The sequence below is a fragment of the Stegodyphus dumicola genome, chromosome 7 (assembly GCF_044657685.1).
Source record: "Stegodyphus dumicola isolate Sdum_Otavi_A_Nest chromosome 7, ASM4465768v1".
Lineage (NCBI taxonomy): Eukaryota > Metazoa > Arthropoda > Arachnida > Araneae > Eresidae > Stegodyphus > Stegodyphus dumicola.
In genome coordinates this window covers 95386688-95409065 of record NC_140774.1, presented here as the reverse complement: position 1 = coordinate 95409065, position 22378 = coordinate 95386688, and the positions used below count along the sequence as shown (strand labels likewise).

At 33.1% G+C, this 22378-nt stretch overlaps 1 protein-coding gene across 2 annotated transcripts in view; it reads right to left on the bottom strand.

Annotated features, from left to right (window-relative positions):
* RpS7 (ribosomal protein S7) overlaps positions 1–4011 on the bottom strand; it is a 36111-nt gene extending 32100 nt beyond the window's left edge. The window contains exons 1-3 of one of the 2 annotated variants that reach the window (XM_035373616.2): positions 3929–4011; positions 3507–3581; positions 3306–3401 (exon numbers count right to left, since the gene is read on the bottom strand). In XM_035373616.2, coding sequence (XP_035229507.1) covers positions 3306–3401; positions 3507–3581 — 171 coding nt within the window. In that variant the 5' untranslated portion in view covers positions 3929–4011. Of the gene's footprint in view, positions 1–3305; positions 3402–3506; positions 3582–3916 lie in introns of both variants that reach the window. The other variant, XM_035373617.2, reaches the window with a different exon arrangement.
* Positions 4012–22378: the final 18367 nt, after the last annotated feature.

Here is a 22378-nt window from a genome sequence, read left to right as displayed (position 1 = left end):
TGCTAAGCTTTACAGCACAAGGCCCATCCAACACCCAATATTCAAAAAAACAAAACTCTAATACGGTTAGTTGTTTATTTAATTACTGGAAAGCACTTGAGGGCTAACAGAGACTATCTCGTATACACATTACACATGGAAAAGAGCATGAAAGCACACACGCAGCAAGCCTGATCACTTGGATTCAAGTTCCAGATCGAACTAGCAGCGACTTTACTGCTTGGTCACTGGTGGGCTAAAACTGTAATAAGATTGCAAAAATGCAAACAAAAACAAATTTAATAGCATTCAAGGAAGCACTTCCGCAGAGAACCCGGTAAATGTAAACATTGCCAACATTGGCGATAATAGTTCAAACTTGGTAACCCATCAGATTTATCCTATTCGCTTGTTCGAAGTTTGCAACCATTCTCTTGCGTTTATTTTGTTGAATTAACACTGTCGTTGTTCGCATTTGCAGATTTATATTATTCTTCTCTTATTTATTATTATTTTTTCTGAATTTTTAACAACGAATAGATAGAAATATTTTCGTAGATAGATGCCGGTTCTCGGTTCGGGATGAAAGAAGAGGTGAATGCTAATTTGTAATACAGCTGTTCACGTTGTATTCTTAATTATTAACAGCTCTAAGAACCATGAGGTTTCCAAAGTCTAAAATAATTTGATTTCGTAGACCGAAAAAATGTGCATGTGCATTTTAAATAATTAAGTAATGCTTTTACTTTTATTATTGGTTATTGTCATCTAAAATTATGAAAATAAATCAATTTTTATGGAGTAAAATTTTAACAACATAACATATTGTTAATGCTTTTCTAACAATAACCTTTCAGAGGATGGCAGGTGTGACATAAATAGATGATTAAATTGAAATAAAAAATATTGATTATCTAAGATGTCAGAATAGTTCGATGCATCACCATGGTCATCAAAATTAGCAAACCACTGCTGGTGTAAGGAATATATTGTTTTCTGTGTTAACTGGAATTTAAGACAAATTTTTTTCGTATATCACGCTTAACCGGTTAATTTCAGTATATTAATACTAATTTATATTTTTAAATAAATTTTTATTTCCGTTATAAATCCTTATATATTGTCTTATGCTTAATATATTCTTTTCTGTGCTAACTTGAATTTAATACACATTTATTTTCGTATATCACGTTTAACCGGTTAGTTAAACATAATAAGCATCTACATGCTTATTATCTGTGAATTTTTACTACCATATGCTTAATATATTGTTTTGTCTGCTAATTTGAATTTACATGCACTAAAAATCACGTTTACAAAATATCATGTTTACGGATCGGCTCATCGTCAATGAACGGCGAGCTTGGCGAGTAAAAATGCAACGGCGCCAACGGGTTCTCTGCGGATGAAAACCCGCATTCAATCACGGAATCTGCCTGCAAGGGTGGTAACATTTCTGTAAGAATACAGTAGTATGCATGAAAATTGTCAAAGAGAAAACTGGCTTAGAAAGAGAAAACCGTATTAAAACTTTTAAACCAGACACTATGAAATTTCAGAACAGCTTGAGTATAGGACCCCATTGGCGATTTTTTGGTTTGGCGACCAAAGCCATTAAAATTGAAAACACAAGTTAGAAAGCACGTTTTAACCAGAAACAATTTTTGAATATATGTTTAAACAGCAAATTTGAAGGCACATAAGTAAGTAAGTGCATATTTTAAAATATACTGGCAAGTTAAATTTGTAAATTTATTATATTTTATTGCATATTGTAAAAGCAGTTAAAATTGAAAATAGACATTAGAATGTACATTTTAACAAGAAAAATTTTAAATACAAATTTAGAATATATATTTAAACAGTGAAACTGAAAATAAATAAATGGAGGCATATTTTTAGCAGTCATACTGAAAATACAAATTACAAGCTGTAAAACTGAAAATAGGAGCTCAGAATAAATGTTTAAATTAAAAATATGAAAATAGGAGTTAAGAATGCATGTTTAAATTAAAGAAAGTTTGAAAATACACAAGTACATGGAGGGATATTTTAAGCAGCAATATTGAAAATGCAAGTTTTAAGTTATAAAACTGAAAACAGGAGTTCAGAATAAATGTTTAAATTAAAAATAAAAGAAATGCTGGAAATTTAGTAAAGTTTACAAAATCATGGTAAATTTATAAAGAAATCCTATACTCTGCTCAATTTATGTCCGTTATAATTTCCAGAAATTTGTCGAATAAATCAATATTTTGTTCCTTCGAAGAAAATGACATTTGCGACAGGGTTGCCGAAGTGGAGTATTCTAGAATCAACTGGGTTACCAGAAAAACAACTGTGCAAAAAGTCTCCCAAGCCAAAAATCGCCAATGGGGTCCTATACTCAAGCTGTACCGAAATTTCAACCAGAAAATAAGAAAAAATATGCTAGCAAGTACACTTATCAATCAGCTTGAGAACAATAGTAAATTTAATAAAATAGGCATGTCTAAAATTCGTTCCTGTTTTTGGGATCAAATTCAGAAATGTCTATATATGCATATATGCACACATACCCACAAACACCTACATCCATGCATATTTTAATCTGGTCCCAATAACAAAAAGAGTACCTAAAATTCTTAGAGTGCAAAGTAATACGTAAACAATATTTGTTTCTTTGCAAATGTAAATCAGCATTAATGTGAGTGCCCAAAGGATATTACAGTAAAAGTTTTCACAAATGGCTTTTAAGACTGATTATTATGCAATACTAGCACAAGATTTTTTTTGACAATGAAATGAAATCCACAGGTAAAGCTAAAGAATTCAATAACTATGTACAAATCAAATGAATAGCTTGTAGCTAGAAGCTTAAAAACATATTAAGAAAGTAAACAGTTACATGAAAAAAACAAAACTTCTTTAAAGCTATGAACGAGTTCTTAAACAGCATACAAAAACAAAATTACGAACAGCTAAATACTTAAAATAGCTATAATCAGGAATTAAAAAATTATAGCACACTTTCACTATATTCATGGAGAAATCTTAAAATTATTTTAGCAGAAACACAAGCTATTTAGTAATAGTATCTTATGGACTCCATCTATCATTATTCTCATAACTTGTTCAATTACAAGTATATATATATATATTATAAAACTCGATACACCAATTAATTAAAGAAAATTTTTTATTCTAATATATATTAAAATATAAACCGTACAAATGTTCTACTACATTCTTCACTCCAGAAAATGGTTAATTTGGCTTCAAGATTAAAATATCTGTAAAACTAATGTATGGAAAACTCGTGCAGACTTTAAATAAACTTATCTTACCTTTTTGCCGTTAACATCAACTTCTTTAGCACCAACTGCATTTAACTCCCGTAACTGCGCTTTAAGATCACTGTTTAATTCAAGTTCCAGGAGAGCCTAAAAAGAATTGTTTAATATTATATAACGACTATAAAGAAACGATATTATTAATACACAAATCTAACTTAGAACACTTCCGACATTATTACAAACAGCTATTACCTGTGATATTGTGGCTTCAAGTTCATCAAGCTTTTCATTATGAGGTTTGACGATTTTTGTCCCAAACGAATACATCTGAAATTTAAAACATTATTTCTAACAAAATGTCAGTTCAAAGAATGCGTAATGCAACAATTTGGAAAGTGAAAAAAAGATAGTAAGTACTATCATATAAATTCAATCCATCACTGAAATGTATCACTAACTAAATAAATTAATATACAAAACTGAACATAATATATGCTATCGGATATTACACGTTCGCAACGGTAAGTAAATCCAAATGAATCGCAATTACAAAAGAGAACAACAAGACATTTTGATTTCAATACGTTACAGGATACAAAAATAAAATAAAAAATACCAGTATTATTTCATACACATATATGTAATATATTTTTTTTTCTTACATCTATACACACCTTCCCTTACTTTACTTGAAACAGATGACCATATCGAGTACAAAACGAGAATTATAGGGCGCTGTGATTTGTTGCCAGATTTATTCTCCTAAATATTTTTAATGAATCGGGCATTGCACTTAAAGAATGCCAGAATTAATTTGAAGGATAACTAAAAAACTCATTCTTTCGGGAATTAAAAATACACTTCAAATTTAAAAAATAAGACTTTATTAAATTTACATGAATAGAGGTTCTATATATAGATTCCAGACAAGATAACATTTAGGATTCAAAATTAACTATTACTCCCAGCATTCACCAACAGCTGATTAACTGAAGTATCAAAGAATCCATATATAATAAGTAACTCACTATCTAAGCATTGATTAGCACATTACTCTTTCTTGCGTGTTCTCTCCAAGTCGCGGCGTCGACTGCGGTCAGAGGTCTCCCGAGAAATTCAGTTGCAAGGCTGCTAAGAAATTTCGAGTCTTCTAGTAGAGTAGATTGCAACTTCTTTTACTCATTTTTTTCTTGCGCATGACATCTTGTGCTGATGTCAGGTCGAATTTACAGTTAAACCCAGCGTTTGCACATACAGCGAACATGGAGGTTTCAGCACACTCACATGAAACTTCTGATTATGACTAAACGAAATCTTTAGCAGATCCTCAGTTTATTCACATCCTCAGTCACAAGATAACTTTATGAAATAATGCTAACTCAATCTGACAAATAATTGCCTCTCATAAATACTCCAAAGTCAATAAAGATTCATTAAAATTCCAAGCTGTTTCATAAAATACATTTATTAGACGTAAGCACATCGAAACTCAATATATGCAGCTTTAAATATCACAAAAAGATGCCTCCTTTAATTCAAGAACACAGCATAAATATTACTCTTAAGAGACATAGCAATATTTTATTGTTGCCAGAACTACTGAAAAATCACGCAGTTATAAACATGTCAAAAAATGTAATTCAGCACGCATTATTCAAACATAAAAATAAAATATAAACAAAATAATAACTTACGTTGGTAAATATTTGAAAGATACAATTTTTTACATACTCCCACCTAAGTTAACTAAAGTATAGAAAGTTATAAATATAGTTGCTAATACTAAAAAGTTTAAAAAAAACTTATTCAGTTCAAAGTGACAATTTTATGGGTGCTTTAATTACGCGGCCTCTGCTAGTTGTTACAGGGTTCTCTACTTTTGTTTTAGCTCGATCAGGATAGTTCTCATTTAATACTTTGCCAGCAGTTTCTTGTTTCTCCTTTTCTCTTTTATTTTTTTACTTCATTTTGTATTATTTTTGGTGTGGTTTCTAGTGCAGAAAGTACTAAAGGATATAATTTTTGGGCAGCTCGGACCAGTTCTCCACTTTGAGTCCTTACAATAGCACGACGAACAATACCATAAACTCCTGGTAGTACTTTAACTATTCGACCAAGGGGCCAAAGTTGTCTCCTTTTATCGTCGTCTCCAATGAGAACTACGTCTCCTCCTTTTAGAGGGGTGAATTTTTTATGCCTTTGTTTTGTACATAATGCTCCTAAACATTCTTGACAAAATCTTTTTCTAAATGCTTCCTTACTGTTTATATCTTCGCAGTAAACTATTTGACTTTGGATTAATTTTAAGGTCTGGTATGGTACTACTTTTGATTTCCTTGAAAAAATTTGCTGGTGTAAGAGGAGTAAGACTTGGATCAGATGATACTGTAGTTAAAGGTCTTTCATTTAAAATAGCCTCACAATTGAACAAAGCTGTAATCATTTCTTCGTAGCTTAACCCTTAGCCTGTCGAGTGATTTTCTGCGAATCCCTTTAAAACTGTCGCTAGTTTTGGACCGAACTTCCCGTAAAATGTCGCGAAAATAACCCTAAACTTCTGAAAATTGTCAAGCAGTTCTTTTGTTATTTCCCATCCCTCCCAGAATTTTACTTCAATGATACCGCTAATTGAGATTGATTACTAAATATTGTTTGGTGAGCTCTCAAGAGAATTGCAAAAGGCTAGACTCTCCATGATGACCGTCTTAATGCCGCAGGGGTACAGCTGCGAAACTTAAAAGTTTCCTTCCCTTAAACAATCTTATCTCTACATATCTTCTCTACATATAATAAAAGAAAGAGTCTGTCTGTGTGTGTGCCTTTCGTTCGCGCTGCGCGTAAGCTAATAGACACACGGCTACGAAATTTGGTACATAGGTACATCTACACAAGAGCCAGTGCAATTCGAAGCGATTTTTTCGAAATTAGAATTAGAATTTTTTTATTTCATGTATTGTGACGAAATCGTGTTATTTTGAAACATAATGGACTATAGGAAAGCGAGATTTTACACACTCCATTTTCACATCGTCATGAAACGTAGGCACTTGGTTATTTTACGAACTTAAAATAAATTTCGTGTTTTAATAAATCGATTAAATACGAATTTATTGAACAAAGGGAGCTTAACACTTTTTCAATGGGATTTTTTCTAAAAAGTTTATTTTTAAAAATGTACAGTTTATTTTTCTTTGATTTTTGGACACGTTAAACTTTCATCCTTGCGAATGCTTTTACAAAAAGAATTTTGGAAAAATGATAATATTTTGTATTTTTAAAAGATTTTTTTAATGAAGCTTCCGAGTACACTTCTTACATCTCACATCTTTAAAAATGTGATTTTGGCAACAATTTTCCTGTCTTATTGTTGTTGATAGATTTTTGATGAAATCGCATCATTTTGAATAGTTTCATTCTTTTAGAAATATGGGTTTGGCAACAATTTTTCATCGTATTTCTTATGTCACTGTTTTTAAGAGATTGGCATATTTCATTGTCATTTTTATATAACTATAATATATTTTTATTGATTTTTTTTGATAAAGTTGTTCTGTGGAGTAAAATTCTGCGCGGAATTTTATGTTTTTTGAGTTGCTTTCATGTTATTTTTTGCTTATTTCACTGTTTATAAGATATTGAAAAGTTTTGCATGATTTTTGTTCTTCTACGGAAAGTTGGTTAATTTTTTAATTAGGATAATTAATATTTGTATTAGATATAGCTTATTTCATTGTAATTTTTTGTTCTGCAGGGTAAAATCCTACGCAGTTTTTAAATTTAACGTTTGGAGTTCCCTTCAGCCATTTTCCCGGTACATTTAAAAGCCAGACGAAGGCTCGCAGCGAAGCTGCTAGTTTTCAAATAAATTGGTTTTAAAATTTACTCGGTTAAATTATAAATTATTACGCATTTTTAACCTAAGTAACCTAAATCTGTATGTCACTGATTATCACCGGAATTTCAATGCAGACTGATTAAACTGCTATCACTAAAATTATATTCTGACAAATATCTGGTGCAACTTTCATTATTTCTGAGATATTGCTGAAACATTTCGTATTATTTCCGATTTTCTGTATTTTTGTCATTAATTAAAAATCTTTAAAACCTTCAGCATTTTCCTATATTCTTCAACTGCATGCAACTAGTAATTATTTTAAATAATTTCTTTTTTCCTTAATTATTACGTAGTTTTAAGAGAGTAATAAACGAAATATTTGGGTGTTTTTTTAAGGGTGATAATATTAATATTAAATTTGCATTTTACTTTTTCATATACATTCAAGATATTCAGAAAGGGAATTATAACTTGAAACCGTTTTCAGTGTATCATAAATTTATTGATTCAAATTAAGAATTCTTGCTTTCCTGTCCAAGAAACACTAGTAAATTTTATCTGAAATAGGAAAGATGAGACATATTAATAACAAACAAAGCAATTAATTTGGAAGTCAAAGAACAAAAATCAGCGTTATATTTTCAAATTTTCGCAGGACTAGTTTCGATGGTTTTACCGAACCAACATCTTCAGCTGCAAAAGCGCAAATGAACGAGATAAGATATAATGAAAATTAGATTGTGAAAATTTGAAAATATAACGCTGATTTTTGTTGTTTGACTTCCAATTTAATGTTTGTTCGGCTTGTTATTGTATCTTAATTAAACAAAGCAATGTTGTTACTTATTAGCTTACAATATAATTTATTGGTACTTTTCCGTTTCGCCGACGCAAATCTCGCCAAGCAGAATTTATTGGCGACAACATACAGTATACACATAAAAAATATTTAAAAAATGTTAGTTCTAAGAATTCTTTTTTTGAAGGCATAAATATTTTAATATCGCTTAAAATTTTATAAAAAGCCAATAAATAAAGACAATAAATTTCTAAAAAGACATCAATTTAAGAATTTACTATGCTTTCATGGTTCAACATTCTGATTCGCCCGTTCATATCACGTGACCCCAAGCGATCTCATCTCACGTAAACTACTCTCCAAAAATCTAATGCTCTCAGCAATTATCTACATTAATTTCAAGTTAAATCTAAATTTGGAAATCAAGTTTAAATGCAAGAAATATTTCAATTCGTACGAATAGCTTACTCAGAAATTATGTAAAACTGCAGTGCTTTACTTCGCTAATGCATTCTCATTAGAATTGATGAATTTAACCCTTGACTTTTTTTATAATTTCTTTTTCTTTAATTTAGGCTTCGGGTAAGCGCTGTGATTGCATCCTAATTGACTTAATTACCGAAAATGGCCTTAGACATAAAACTGAACTATCTGATAAAAATTCTATGTAATAATATGCCAGTATTGAAAGAAACAATCAATCTGATAAGAAAAAGCTGCGACTTGTTTTCAAAATGAGGCGTAAAAGGTTACCAGCGAAATATTCCGTTTGGCATCGGTTGTATCATTATTGGCGACTTTATCGCTTGCGCCGGCAAAACGGAAAAGTACCAATTTATTCAATATGGTATTTTTGTAAAGAAAGAGTGTTGCTGTACATTTGGTAACGTATAAATAAGCATTTCATTTAATAATTATAAAAGTTATTAATTATTTAATAATTAATCATAAGAATATGAATAATTAGATATTTTTTCGGAGATATATTTTCCGGCGATATTTTTTTCCTAGGGATCCCAGCATACATTTTTGAAGCATTATGCTCTAGATAAATGTCTTGTTTGAACATAGCATTTATTGTTGACAAATCTCCAACCAAAGGAAATACCTTACTAGGGAGGATATTCAAACAAAAATTTTTATTAGAATAAATATTTTCGTTATTTTAATACTACTAATAATATACAAACATTAGTTTAAGTTCACTATAGTTGAGTGAATAAGATTGCTGGATGTTGGTAGTTTGTTGTTGGCAACCGAACAGTTTAGCTGCTTGTGGACTTTATGATTTTTCCGATGCGTAACGGGAATTCAAGCCAATTTTATTTAGAAAATTGCCCACGAAGGTGTTCTCTTAAAGCAGATAACCCATGACTTCTTAAAAACTGTAAAATATAATCTGTGGATATTTTCCGTTATACGATAACACGAAGAAAATGATTTCCTATACGAAACATATGATCAGCGCTGTTATTGCCCGCCGTTTAATTAAATGCATCCATCTTATTCCTTACAATTAATTTACCTTTTTCAAAGAAAGTCTGATTTCAGTAAAATGTACTATTTACAATGTGTCATTTTATTTTGCTCGTTTTTTATGCAAATATTCAAATTCAGATACATATTGCGTAAGTTCAGTAAGCCAACTAGTCTCCAAGCGGTAAGATAGCTGAGCACCGGTAAATTCTAGCGGCTGCATGGGAGGTTTAGGGGTTTTTCATAAGTACAATTGATTGTGAATTAACAGTTTGATTGCCACAAAAAAAACCTACCCTGAAGACTTCCTTTCCCTTAGACAAATAGGTCCTGTGTGTTTTATCATAATCCAAAATCTTAAGCGTAAAAATCTTTTATCATAGCCGATGACGACGATAAAATATTTTCTAGCTGATGTGTCAAGTTAGCATAATTGTATATTTCTAACGAAAATTGTTTTGCTCATGCTACCCTATAATGAAAAAAAGATTCAAATCGGTTTTTAGCTTAAACAGTATTTTCATTATTAATTATATCACGAATTTTATCAATAGTATTCTTAGTATTAATTGCAGGCATGTATTCAAGAATATAATATACACAAAGCTGAGTCTAATGATTACGGCTAATTTTTATATAAAATTTTATAGTATAAAAATTTAGGTTTATAGGTCAGCCATATTTGAAAGAGTACTTGTGTATTATAAGAAAAGAGAGAGAGAAATTTAAGAATCAAAAAATTTACTACGAAGTAATATAAAAAGGCAATAGAATACAAAAGAGTACAATACTATTTCATGTTTTGTGGATATACTTGAAGACAGAAACATGTTTCAGCTGTATTCGTTCATCGGAGAAAATCTTTTCATATCAAGCTATTTTTTTCAAATCTTTCACTATACAAGTAATACAAAAGCAGTATAGGAATTTCTTTTCTTAATACCCCACCGAAGAGCTGAGGGGACGTACGATGATTAACATACAATGGGTGCCTTGAATTATTTTGCTTTACATGCAGTTTCCTTATATATGTAAAACAAAATTAACTTTCACCCATTACAAGATTTCAAGAAGTCTTCCAACTCAAGCTTCAAGCTATTCAAATACGAACGCTTCTCAGCAAAGCCATTTGGACCGCATCTGTTTTGTTAAAGAAAACCTTTTGGGGGGTAAAATCATCCGCTTCATCGGGTTTTTCAAACAAAGCAGTCAGTGGTCCTGTTACTACCTGCTGACCTAGAGAAATTTCTCAGAAACTTTTGTTCGAAAAAAACGAGTTTTATATTTTTAAGAATTTCCATTCTGACAGCAAGATTTTGCTATTTTTCATATATAGATGAAAAGAAACTAATTTGTTTTTAATAAAGAAGAAAAAATTAATAAGCTTATTTAAATTTTTTACACAGCACCGAGTAAGGAGACGAAATTTAATTTTCTTTATAAATATTTTTCTCAGACAATACTTTAGTATTTTTCAAATTACGAGAATAGCGCGTTAGTGCATGCATTTTCAAATCAGATTTATTTAATTAATATATATGGATATGCCGAACAAGCACACTTTCGCACACATACACTGTATATATTAGTACATACATAAAAATGAAATAAAATTTGAAAACAAGCAATTTAAAAACTACTGTATTGAAAAATTATTAAAAATTTGTTTTTACCTCCTTTTTTTTTTTTTTTTTTTTCGTTATATACATTTACTTCAGTTTTTTTATATGCATTTACTTAATTTTATTTTCTTATATGCATTTACTTAATTTTATTTTCTTATATGCATTTACTTAATTTTATTTTCTTATATGCATTTACTTAAATTTATTTTGTTTTATGCATCTGTTAGTCTTTTTGAAAAATTTTTAGATTTTTTGAGTATGGCAAAGGAAACGAAATCTATCAGCCGAAAGCAATGAATGTCTCCATGGACGACTTTCTAAGTAAAGCGTACTCATGTTAATGTTACACATAGGGAAAATCACAAAATTCAACCAGTTCGTTTGTTTGGGTTCCAATATGAGTCGAAATAGCGATAATCAGATATCTTAGCCAGGAGGCCATTGATTGGGTTTGACAGATTTGGAAACCTAATAAAGAGTATTTAATAAATATAATATTATTAAACGAATCGGATTTATATAAAGCAAATAAAATTCTTACATCGAACACAACTAAAACTCGATATAACTTACACTGATAAACTGATGTGTAATAACACTAATAAATTAAAATACTAAACGGAATATACATTATTTCTACTTAGATAATTTTTTGTAATGTATTTCGCTTCGAATGTTTGGCCGCAAAATCCTGATTATATATACCCTTATTTTAAGGTTATCACATATCTGATGGTTTGACTTTTACCTCAAAACACAAAGAATCCACAAAATTCAGTAAAATTAATAACTTTATTTCCCTGTTGAAAATTCTCTGAATCTTTTCAAATATAAAAGACACGCGCCAAGCAGTTTGCTTTAAATAAATATATGCAGCAACGAGAAGATGCGCTTTTGACAGCAACTCGTTTCAAAAATTGAAAATTTTTCTAAATGTAAGCGATTTGTCGCTTAAATTAATTTTTCATTAAACAAAAAAACAAAATAGAATCGCATATTATTAAAAGAATTTTATTGATAATTCAGATTCTGAAAACAAGAACATTGTTGTTATAAAAAAACAAAGAAAAAATAAACAACATATTTCATTCAACGGGGGCCAGCTTTGGCGCATGAACTTATCAACATAAAAATATTTGAAGCATGTTATGGATAAAGATTTATTTGATTATGGCAAAGTACTCGATGGTTATTTGCCTAAGGTGAAGGATGTCTTCGTTCGAGACTGTCTAACGGAAATTGGCTTGCATACATGTTACACATATGGAAAACTAAGAATATCATCTTGGCAACCAGCCCGTTTGCCGGGATTCGAACCCCGGACAGAACCACCAATTGCTCCGTTAGACTCCGCTCAGTCGCTGGTGGGCTGTCCGATAACGGAAAAGTTCAAAATTTCATATTAGAGGAGAAGTGGTAGCATAGTATAATTCGAAGTTATTGCCATTTCAGTAATGTGAAGAGATTTCAAGAATGTTTAATTATTTTATTTAGCTTATGACAAACTAAATAAAATAATTAAACATTCTTGAAATCGCTTCTCTTAACATACTGGTAGTTTGACTTGCATTCAAACCCCAGTGAACAAGTGATTGCATGGGCGTTTTTATGATTTTTAACTTTTTGTAGTGCGAGATTGTTTCCCTTAGAAAATCTGTCACGAAAGCATACCTCTCCTTAGACAGATCGCCTTCACGTGCTTAATAATCTAACAAGCCAAACCAAACACAACCCGAGCGAGGACTCGTAATCAAGGCACTTCATCATGAAAAGCTAACTAAAATTGGATCATATTCACATTAAACATGGGCAGCAAAAATTCGCTAAAACTGCTATGCAGGCAATCCATTCGTTAGGATTTGAACCCGCTTCAAACTATTTAGTATTCAACGATTTTACCGCTACTTCGTTGGCGGCCTTTTGTAGTATCTATAAGAAAAGTAATCGCAAAGACACAATCATTGCGTACCGACGGATGAATTAAGTTCGGAATTTAAAGAATAACTTTCATCCGTGCTATTGCTGTTAGCATTGACATTTGGACAGATGTTAATTTATTTTAAATTCTTTTAATGTAATTAATTTATATCTTTAAATAATTGATCTTCTGACTGAAATTTTTTGCGTGGAGTATATCTAACCCTTCCGTATACTAACTGTTTTAATTAATTTACACTCCATTAATTTTAAGAGATTTTATATCGATAGATTTCTTTCCAAAAATGTTTCAAGGATTACATATTTTTTCTTTAGATTTCAAAACATTTGGATTTAAAATTTTAATAATAAAATTTTTAAAACAAATATTTCTAGAAATTCTTTCGGCGTATTCATTTATTCCATTTAGTTGAAGTTTCGAGTAGAATATCTTCCTTTCAACATTCATATAATTTTTATATGTCAGTTCGCCATTTCTACGGAGCATAGAGCCACACATACGAGTACAAAACTCAGGCATGCTGAAAGCATAGTTTTAACATTTAAGAATGTAAAAAGAAGAATATACCATTATAATAACGCGCATTTGAAATACGAAGGCAAACAAGAAAGCTGGTTGCAACATTTTATATTTTTTCCTGACGAATCAGAAATAGTAATCATTTTTCAATACAAAAATAAAATATTTGATTCTATAACATATAGGCATAAAGGCGTCCTCCGTTACAATTCTTATTTTTTCTTCTTTCTACTAAAATTCGGCAATGTACTATAACAACGTCGGATCCTGTTTGACTTTCATTTGTATAAAGTACCACAAGGCAAACAGTTGTAAAACGATTTATCTTCTTTCGCAAACTATTAGTCGGCACACACATAATACATACCTGCTGTCTGACAAAGATACTTCACTCTAAGGACTTTTTCCTAAAGTGCTCTTTTCAAAGAGATTTTACACCCTATTAAGACCTTTGTGTCAACTGACAGCCGCCTGCAGAAAGGTAGGGGAAGGAAGACCAGATCGCGTCGTCTAAACACGTCTTAAGCAATCTTCGCGAAATTCGGGCTTCGTGTATACACGTCTTAAGCATTTTTCGTGCGATTTGAAATTCGTGTAAAGACGTCTTAAGCATTTTTAAAGAAATTCCAAAAACGTTTAAACACGTCTTAAGCAGTTAAAGGGTTAAACTGGCTCTTCCTAGAGTTTTCTTTAAAATATTTTTTATCATTCCTATAAGTCTCTCCCACCAACCTTCCCACCAAGGTTCATTAGGTGGTATAAACTTCCAAGTTATGTGTTCTTCTCTTGCTTCAAGGAACATTTTCTCAAAATCAATTAACGCAAAAGCACTGGCAGCTCCTTTGAAATTAGTTCCATTATCACTGTATACGACTGGATGTTTCCCTCTGCGAGCAACAAAACGATGAAAAGCTAGTAGAAATGTCTCCGTTAACATGGATATCACTAATTCGAGGTGGACGGCACGATACACCGCACAGGTGAAAAGAGCAATCCAAGCTTTTGAGTTATCTCTTAGAATCACTGGGCAAGCAAAGTCCACTCCTGTTATCTGAAATGCAGCAGCATCTTGAACTCTATCTGCTGGTGCTGGAGCAGTGGGAGGATTATTACCTCTCTCAGAGAAGCCAGTATTTCTCTCTTAAAGAATTTAAAGTGTATGAGACACCAGCATGCCCATTTCTCCGGTGATCTTCTAACACCAAACTTTTCACGAGTGGATGTTCTCCTGGCAAAATTGCTGGCGTTTTAAATTCTACATGATCATCTCTTCTAAGTACAGCTGATTTCAATGGCATAATTCCATTATCAAGGAATCTGTTCAAATATTGTAATCGTTTATCTCTTAACCCACCGAAGGATTCTTGTTGTATTAAATACACTATTGTTTTCTCTGCTTCATCGATATCAGATACACTAAGATTCCCTCTTTTCTTGCTTATGTCGACAATTGTAGACAAATCTCTTTATCCAACCAATGATATTTACTGCTTTTTTATAATCCGCAAGTTGAGAATTTAGGAAAGGGCTCACTCCTAAACAGTTTGGAAGTACTAGACATAGGCAATGGATTGCCAAATTTAGATTTAGTACTCCTAATTTTATTTTCAAAAGGTATTTTAACACTGCATTTGTTATCATATTTTCCTTGCTTCTTTTGATCAAATGTTTGGAAGCTAGGGTGCTACTTTGGTAGAAGTTACACGGATTTTTAGCGATTTACATTGGCGCAATTGTTGGAGCGGTTTTTATAGTCGTCAGCCATCTTGAAAAATGCTGTTTTTACCTATTTTACGCATAGTAAAGTATTCGAAACTTAAAAAAAAAAAAAAAAAAAAAAAAAAAAAAAAGGATTAATTTTTTTGTTGAAAACGTTGTTTTTTAAGATGGCTGGCAAATGTAAATAAATGCATTTACTAAGAGTATAAAATGCTAAACTAAGGTTAAATTATTACTTTCATATAATAGAATAAAAACACCGCTATAAAAACGTTGCGCCAAAATTTAATTGGATTAAAATATTACTTAAATTGAATATCGAATTAAAAACATCATACCAACGTTTAAGAGAATTAAAATATTAGTTAAATTCAAATACTTTAAAATACGCTTTATAGGATATAATTATTTAACATTAAAACATATGTGGCAATAAATATCTCAGGAATTTTTGAAAGCAATGTATTAATTTTTTAGTAACAATTGAAGTATACAATTATAAAGTAAAATAAAAATATGTACTTACATTTTTTTAAAGTATTTTACCTGTCGTATTTTGATAAGTACCACAAAAAAAAATCTTCATCTCGCATCCACATCTTTCGCACTTCATTGAAGAAGCAATTAGCGAGGTTTTCTCCAAAAATTTAAAATATATTTCTTCTGATTCTTTGTTACAATTCATAAATAAATCTTTCACTAGGAAAGGCAGGTTGGCCAAAATAAGGTCTCAAAGGGCAATTTTTGTATTCCGATGCCAATAATTCTTGGTAATTACCAATAACAACATTTATCTTCGAAACGGACATATTCCGCTTTGAAATCTGAGGAATTCGAAGAGATGAATAATAAAATTTTAAAATGGCGCGGTAATGCACAACTATTCAGTAACCAATCAGGGAGCTGATTACACCACGCATAGAATTAAAATTATTTAAATAATCATTCATAATAAATCATTTTTTAAAAGAATGCAAAATTAAATTGTATTTTAATATTTAATAGCCAGAAATAATGTTTAAAACCTTAGATTAAATTTATAGATATTAAAACTAATTACTTTTAAAGTAAGGTGCCGTCATTGATTACATCATCCACAAAATAAAATTTCATAAAATATCATAAACAATAAAATTTTTATTTCAAATAAAAATGCAAAATTAAATAGATTTTTAATATTTAGAAGCCATAAATAATATTTAAAACACTGAATTTATGCATAATAAAACGCATTATTTTTTGAATAAAATGACAACAAAGTATCGGTTATTATATGGTAAGACCAGTCTAATGCTAGAGGGCGCTGAGAGCGTCTTTGAGAGTGGGATGAGACTCGATGGAAGTTACTCGATGGATATGTGCGATTTCTGAGATTGAGATATTATTATATTTAATTAAATCAATTTATATTTTATTGATTGGTGATTATTGATTTTGATTTATTGATATGAGATGTGATATTATGTTTTGCTGAACCACCACACTTTCGACAAACTTGGATTACCACTGAATCTCAAAACCACCGATGCGCATTTGGTGTATCTACGCCAAAAACCAGATAAGAGAATGTTTATTGAATTATTGAAACTGAATTATACCTGGATAGAAATTAAATATGGCTTAAAATCTGTTACAGTTGAAGAAGAAACGCACTTCCGTGCGTTCGATGTTGACGAAATTAATTAACAAAATAGAAGTTGCTATCAACAACGAAAACGAAACGGTTGATCAGTTGGAAGCCTTTTTGGAACAATTAACCGAAAAGAAACTGATTTAAATTCTTTAAATGATGAAATTGAAAATCTTTTGAGCTTCGAGACAATATCTGAAGATATAGAAGCTTCAGAAGAAATAAAAGAAAAAATAATTTTTTGGAAATCGAAACTTCATTCTAAAATAAAGAAATTGAATTTTGATTCTATCCAAGTTGATACAGTTTCACAAAACATTCAGTTGATTAATAATGAAACTGAAAATATAAATATAAAATTGCCTAAATTACATATTAGTAAATATTATGGTAATTATTCTGGTTGGTTAGATTTTTACAATTTATTTGAAAGCTCTGTTCATAATAATCCTAAATTAAGCAAAGTTGATAAATTTAATTATTTGAAATCCTATCTCGGTGGTACCGCGGCAGCATGTATTAGTGGATTTGCTTTAAGTCATGAAAATTATGATAAAGCACTTGATTTATTGAAAGAAAGGTTCGGAAATAAAAACATTTTGATTAACACTCATTTGAGTGTTTTGCTGAATTTAACTCCGGTTAAAAATCCTAACGATGTTATAAGTTTACGAAATTTATATGATAACGCGGAAACGCAGATCAGAAGCTTAGATTCTTTAGGAATTACAGGACAGGACAGGACTAAGTGTGGGAAGCACCAACACATTGCCATTGGCAAAACTGGTGTCGCTCCTTCACACTAACCGTCCTGAGATGAACACCTCCACAGGGCGTACTTATGCCAGGCATCGGTGTTAATTGAAACGTTAATCATTAGGGCATAGAGAACTTGTGGTACGGGAGATACAGTGCTGATGACAATGACATTACAAATACAATACCATACATTACAGTTGATGGTGAAATTATAAATATAAATATATGTACACAAATAAACACAAATAAACAAAAAGAAATGAATGGAAAAACATTAAACATTATTATCTTGGCTAAGTTATTATGATATTAATGTGATGTTATTGGGACAGTGTAGCAGTTCATAGATGGTTCACAGTTCATTGACAGTTCATGAATTTGATCAGAGTTCATACATACAGTAGAGTTCACCAGTTCCAGTTATGCCATTTTTTAATGTGCATACCAGTGTTGTCTAGGTGCTAAATCTGTAGTGACATTGATACACTAAGATATACTATTGAAATGACTATAAAGGCACCCCCATTGGAAGACTGGCGTTCGTACCAGAGAAGAAGCACTTAAAACAGTTATGGAGCACACAGTTCCAAGCCATGACGGTGGAGTGTGTCAATTATGTTTTTGATACTAATGTGGATTTTCCGGTGCTTTATCAAGAAGCGTTTAGTCTATTCCTGGTGCTGTGGGATGGCGGATATGATAGTCTTTTGTTATTGGGTACTGGAATGAATAATGGTCTGCATCACCCGGATTGCCACAAACGCATATTTCAGTCTCTGAAAGGTTTCGTTCATAGAAGTACATTGGGTACTGTCCATAACCAGAGATATATTGAGAGAGATAATAATTATAAATAGTGCGCTCAGTATCGATACATGGGAGAAGTGAATGCGTCCTTCTGCCTTGCGGTCCTTGATCCCATTGTCTCTGCCACTCTTCTTTGGCCATCACTTTTAGAGTAAACTTCAGTGTGGAGCGTGACCATGGGATGTGGATGGTAGTGCCTGACTGTTCGAGGGCTGCCTGCTTTGCCAGGAAGTCCGCTCTTTCGTTCCCGGCGCAATTGCTATGACCTTTCGTCCATGTAAGAACGAAGTTCTTTCGGCTGGAATTGATAATTGTTTGTATTTGACGGGCTATTGGTGAATTTGTGCAGGGATTTTTAATAGCATAGATTGATGATTGGCTGTCACTGACGATATGGACTGTGTCCGTTGGTAGTTGGTGGAGCGCTTGCATACTGTAGAGGATTGCTTTCAGTTCAGCTTGGTGCACGCTGTTTAGATCTCTAACGTGCCCTTGCCATTCTGTGTGTGAGCTAAGGTTATATTGTATGGTTGCAGCGCTGCCAACCTTCTGTTCGATCTTTGAGCCATTAGTGAAAGCCGTGTATTCCGTTGTGGGTGGTGGTTTGTCGAAAATGCAGTGCAGGTTTTGAAGATTCAAAGCTGGGTGATGATCAGGTGTACTTTTTAGGCTGATCTTCGTAGTCTGTTGGGTGGAATGTTATGTCATTAAAGTTAGTTGTTTTCTTGAGTTGGAGGACTATTGTGGAGATTGCGTCCATTTGTGCTTGGATTGGGAGCGGGAGCACACCTGCCAGTGTCTGTAGGGCGTTGCTAGAGGTAGTTGAGAATGCTCTGGTGATATTTATAAGGAAAGGTCTTCGTATGGCGTTTAGAGGTCGCACCTTTCTGGTGGTCATAGGTATTGCCCAAATAGCGGCTCCATATGTGATGATCTTGTTCACCACGGTTGTAAGTAGCATTTTCATAATTCGGTGGTTCAAGCCCCATGAGTAACCACGCATTGTATTCAGAGCTTGTGCTAATTTCATAGTTGTGAGTTCTTTTGTTGTGTAAGTGCTGAATCCAGTTGAACTTGTTATCAATGGGGAGGCCGAGGTAGTTAATCGTTTTCACGCATCGGATCCTGTGGTTGTCTATTTTAAATGGGGGATTTCGAGTTATAGTTCGTCCTGGTTTATGGACAATCAGTGCCTGCGATTTTTGGTGTGAGATCTGTAGTTTTATTCTTTTGCATAGAGCGTTGAAAATTTGAAGGGTGTTATTGCAGTTTTCCTGTAGTTGTTCTCTGGAGCGGCCGTTGATGATGAAAGCAAGTCATTACGATTTGTGTATGGGCAGGCCAGTGATGGTCGATAATATGGTTAAAAGTGAAATTCCAGAGGTCCGCGCTCATACGCGATCCCTGTGGACATCCTCTTGCTTGTTGCTTTATGATGACCGAGTTGTGGAGTACTATGCTTTTTCTGTTATGCAGGTAGTCAGCAGTTGTTAGATAGAGGTTTCTTGGACATTGAAGGTCTCTGAGGGCCTGCTTGACAGCAGGCCACCAGAGAAAGTCAAAAGAGTTTTTCAGGTCGAGACATAGCAACGCAGAGTGTAGCTGTTGGCCTTTGTTAACTTGGATTTGCGTTAGTGCTGTTTCGATGGCATGAATGGTGGAGCTGTTCGGTTTAAATTCGAATTGGCGAGAGTTGATTTTATTCTCCTTGAATACATGGTATTTCAGTCAGTTTATGAGGAGTCTTTCGAGTAATTTTCCAATAGCTGGTAGAAGATTGATCGGGCGGTACGAGCTTGGATCCTCTGGATTTTTGTTCTTCTTTGAGAAGAGCACTATTTGTCCAATTTTAAAACAGTCGGGAAAACAGTGGTGAGTCAGACATTTGTTGTAAAACTTGAGCAGAATTTCTGGAGATGATTTGTTGATGAGATTAAGGACTTGGTTATTAATGCCGTCGGGGCCTGGTGCTTTGGCGTTGTTAAGGGATTTTACTATTTGAAGTATTTCCTTTCTTGTGAATGGAATGTCATCTGGTGTGATTGGTGTTTGTGTGGATGCTCTTAGTTCTTTTTGCTCCGGTGTATCTTCTGCACTGTCGTCTTTCAATACGACTTGGTCCAGGATACCGTTGATGGTGGTACTCGTGAGGTCCGTGTCATTATTTTGTGATGTATTGGTTGTTGCGTGGATTTGAGTTGGTTTGTAAATCTTGTAAAGTGGTCATTTTGTAAAGGGCTCCATAGATAGTTTGATTTTTCGTACAGTAGGTAGTCCAGGATTTTAGTTTTGCTACAATGAGATACATTCCGATGACCTCATTGATCACATAACTTATGCATATCTTTTGTAAACAAACAATGAAAATGACCTCAGAGATCACGTGACTTATGTACAGCTAATGCAAACAAGCAAGGTCATTCTTCCTCTTCTTCTCTTGCGAAATGTATCTCATTAGTTTCTTTTTGTAGATTGCACGTTGCTTGTTAAAGTCGATCCATGCATGCCTCGTAGGTCGTTCTCCTTTTCATTTTTCGTCTTAGAGCTTTGGTTTTTTGGCGCTGTGCTCGTAGATCCTTGGTCCACCAGTTGGGCTTCGTGTTGTGATTGACTGTTTTGACTTTAAGGGACGTATGGCTGATTTCTTGGATATGCTTGGTAAGAGTTGTAGCATATGCATTAACTTCATCTTTGGAGCTGATGCTTTGAATTTCATGGAGAATGATATGTGCTTTGGAGTTCAGAGCTTTAGCAAATTTCTTTTCTGCATTTCAGTTGATGCGATAACGTAGCGTTTGGCTGTGCGGAACCTCGAATGCGATATCAAAAGTAATTCTTTGATGGTCTGAGATGGACTCATCTTCGCAAATACGACGATTGTTAATCCTGTTGATTAAGTGATGGGAAGAGAGTGTTAGGTCAGGCCACCCTTTTCCGTTGATTGTGACAAAGGTTGGCGGGTCTTTTGGGGTATTGCGTAGTAAGAGGTTATGGGCGTTGATGAAATCTTCCATCTGCATGCCTCTAGTGTTGTTACGGGGATAGCCCCATAAATTACTGTGGGCGTTAAAATCTCCAGAAATCAAATGTTGGCGTGGGTGTCTTTGAAGTATACGGTGGAGATCGTGAAGTGTAGTCTCTAGATCTTCACTTGGTGACGCGTAAGCGCTGGTAAAGTAGAGATCTGAATTTGATGTTGAAATTGAAATAGTGATAATATCTCTGTACTTCTTGATGACTATTGGTGACCACGTCTTGTTGATGATGTAGATGGCAGCTCTTGGTGCTTGAGATGAGTCCGTAACTTCGTGCGAAATTACATTCCATGTTGTTGGCAGGTTTCGTAAAGATCCTTGGTGACAGTATGGTTCTTGCGACAGGATGATGTCATGGTAATGTTCTGAGATGTACTGAACGAGGTTGTCGGTGGCAGTTTTGGAGTGTTGCAGGTTAATCTGAAGTACCTTAATGCTGTCGTTGTTCGTTGATTTACATATTAGTGCCGTTGGAAGATGGGTTGATGTAGAAGGCGGATTCATGGTGGAGATACTCATGATATTGTGTGCGATTACGAATTCTATTTACTTCTTCTCTGTAAGAGGAACAGGAATTTGTATATGCAGGATGGTCGCATTCGTAGTGGGAACCGTAGTGTTTGTTATTTATTTCACAGTTGATGCATGTTGGAGAATCTGCGCGACATTCACTTTCTCCACGTTTTCCCCCACAGTAGGCACAATGAGGGTGGTATGTGCAGTCTTTAGACCAATGGCTGAAGGCCTGACAATTAAAACATCTATGAGCACCTATAAACTCCGAAATGCTGCTGGTGTGTCAGCCGAAGTGTACGGAGCGGAGGGACATGCATTTTTGGAATCCAGTAGGAGAGCACTCCACGATCCATTTTATTGTATTCTTTCTGTCTTTGAGTTTAAATAATGGCTTAAAGTTGATAGTATTCATATTCGTGGCTTGTGAGAGTGTTTGACAGATGGCGTCAGCTGTTATAGAGG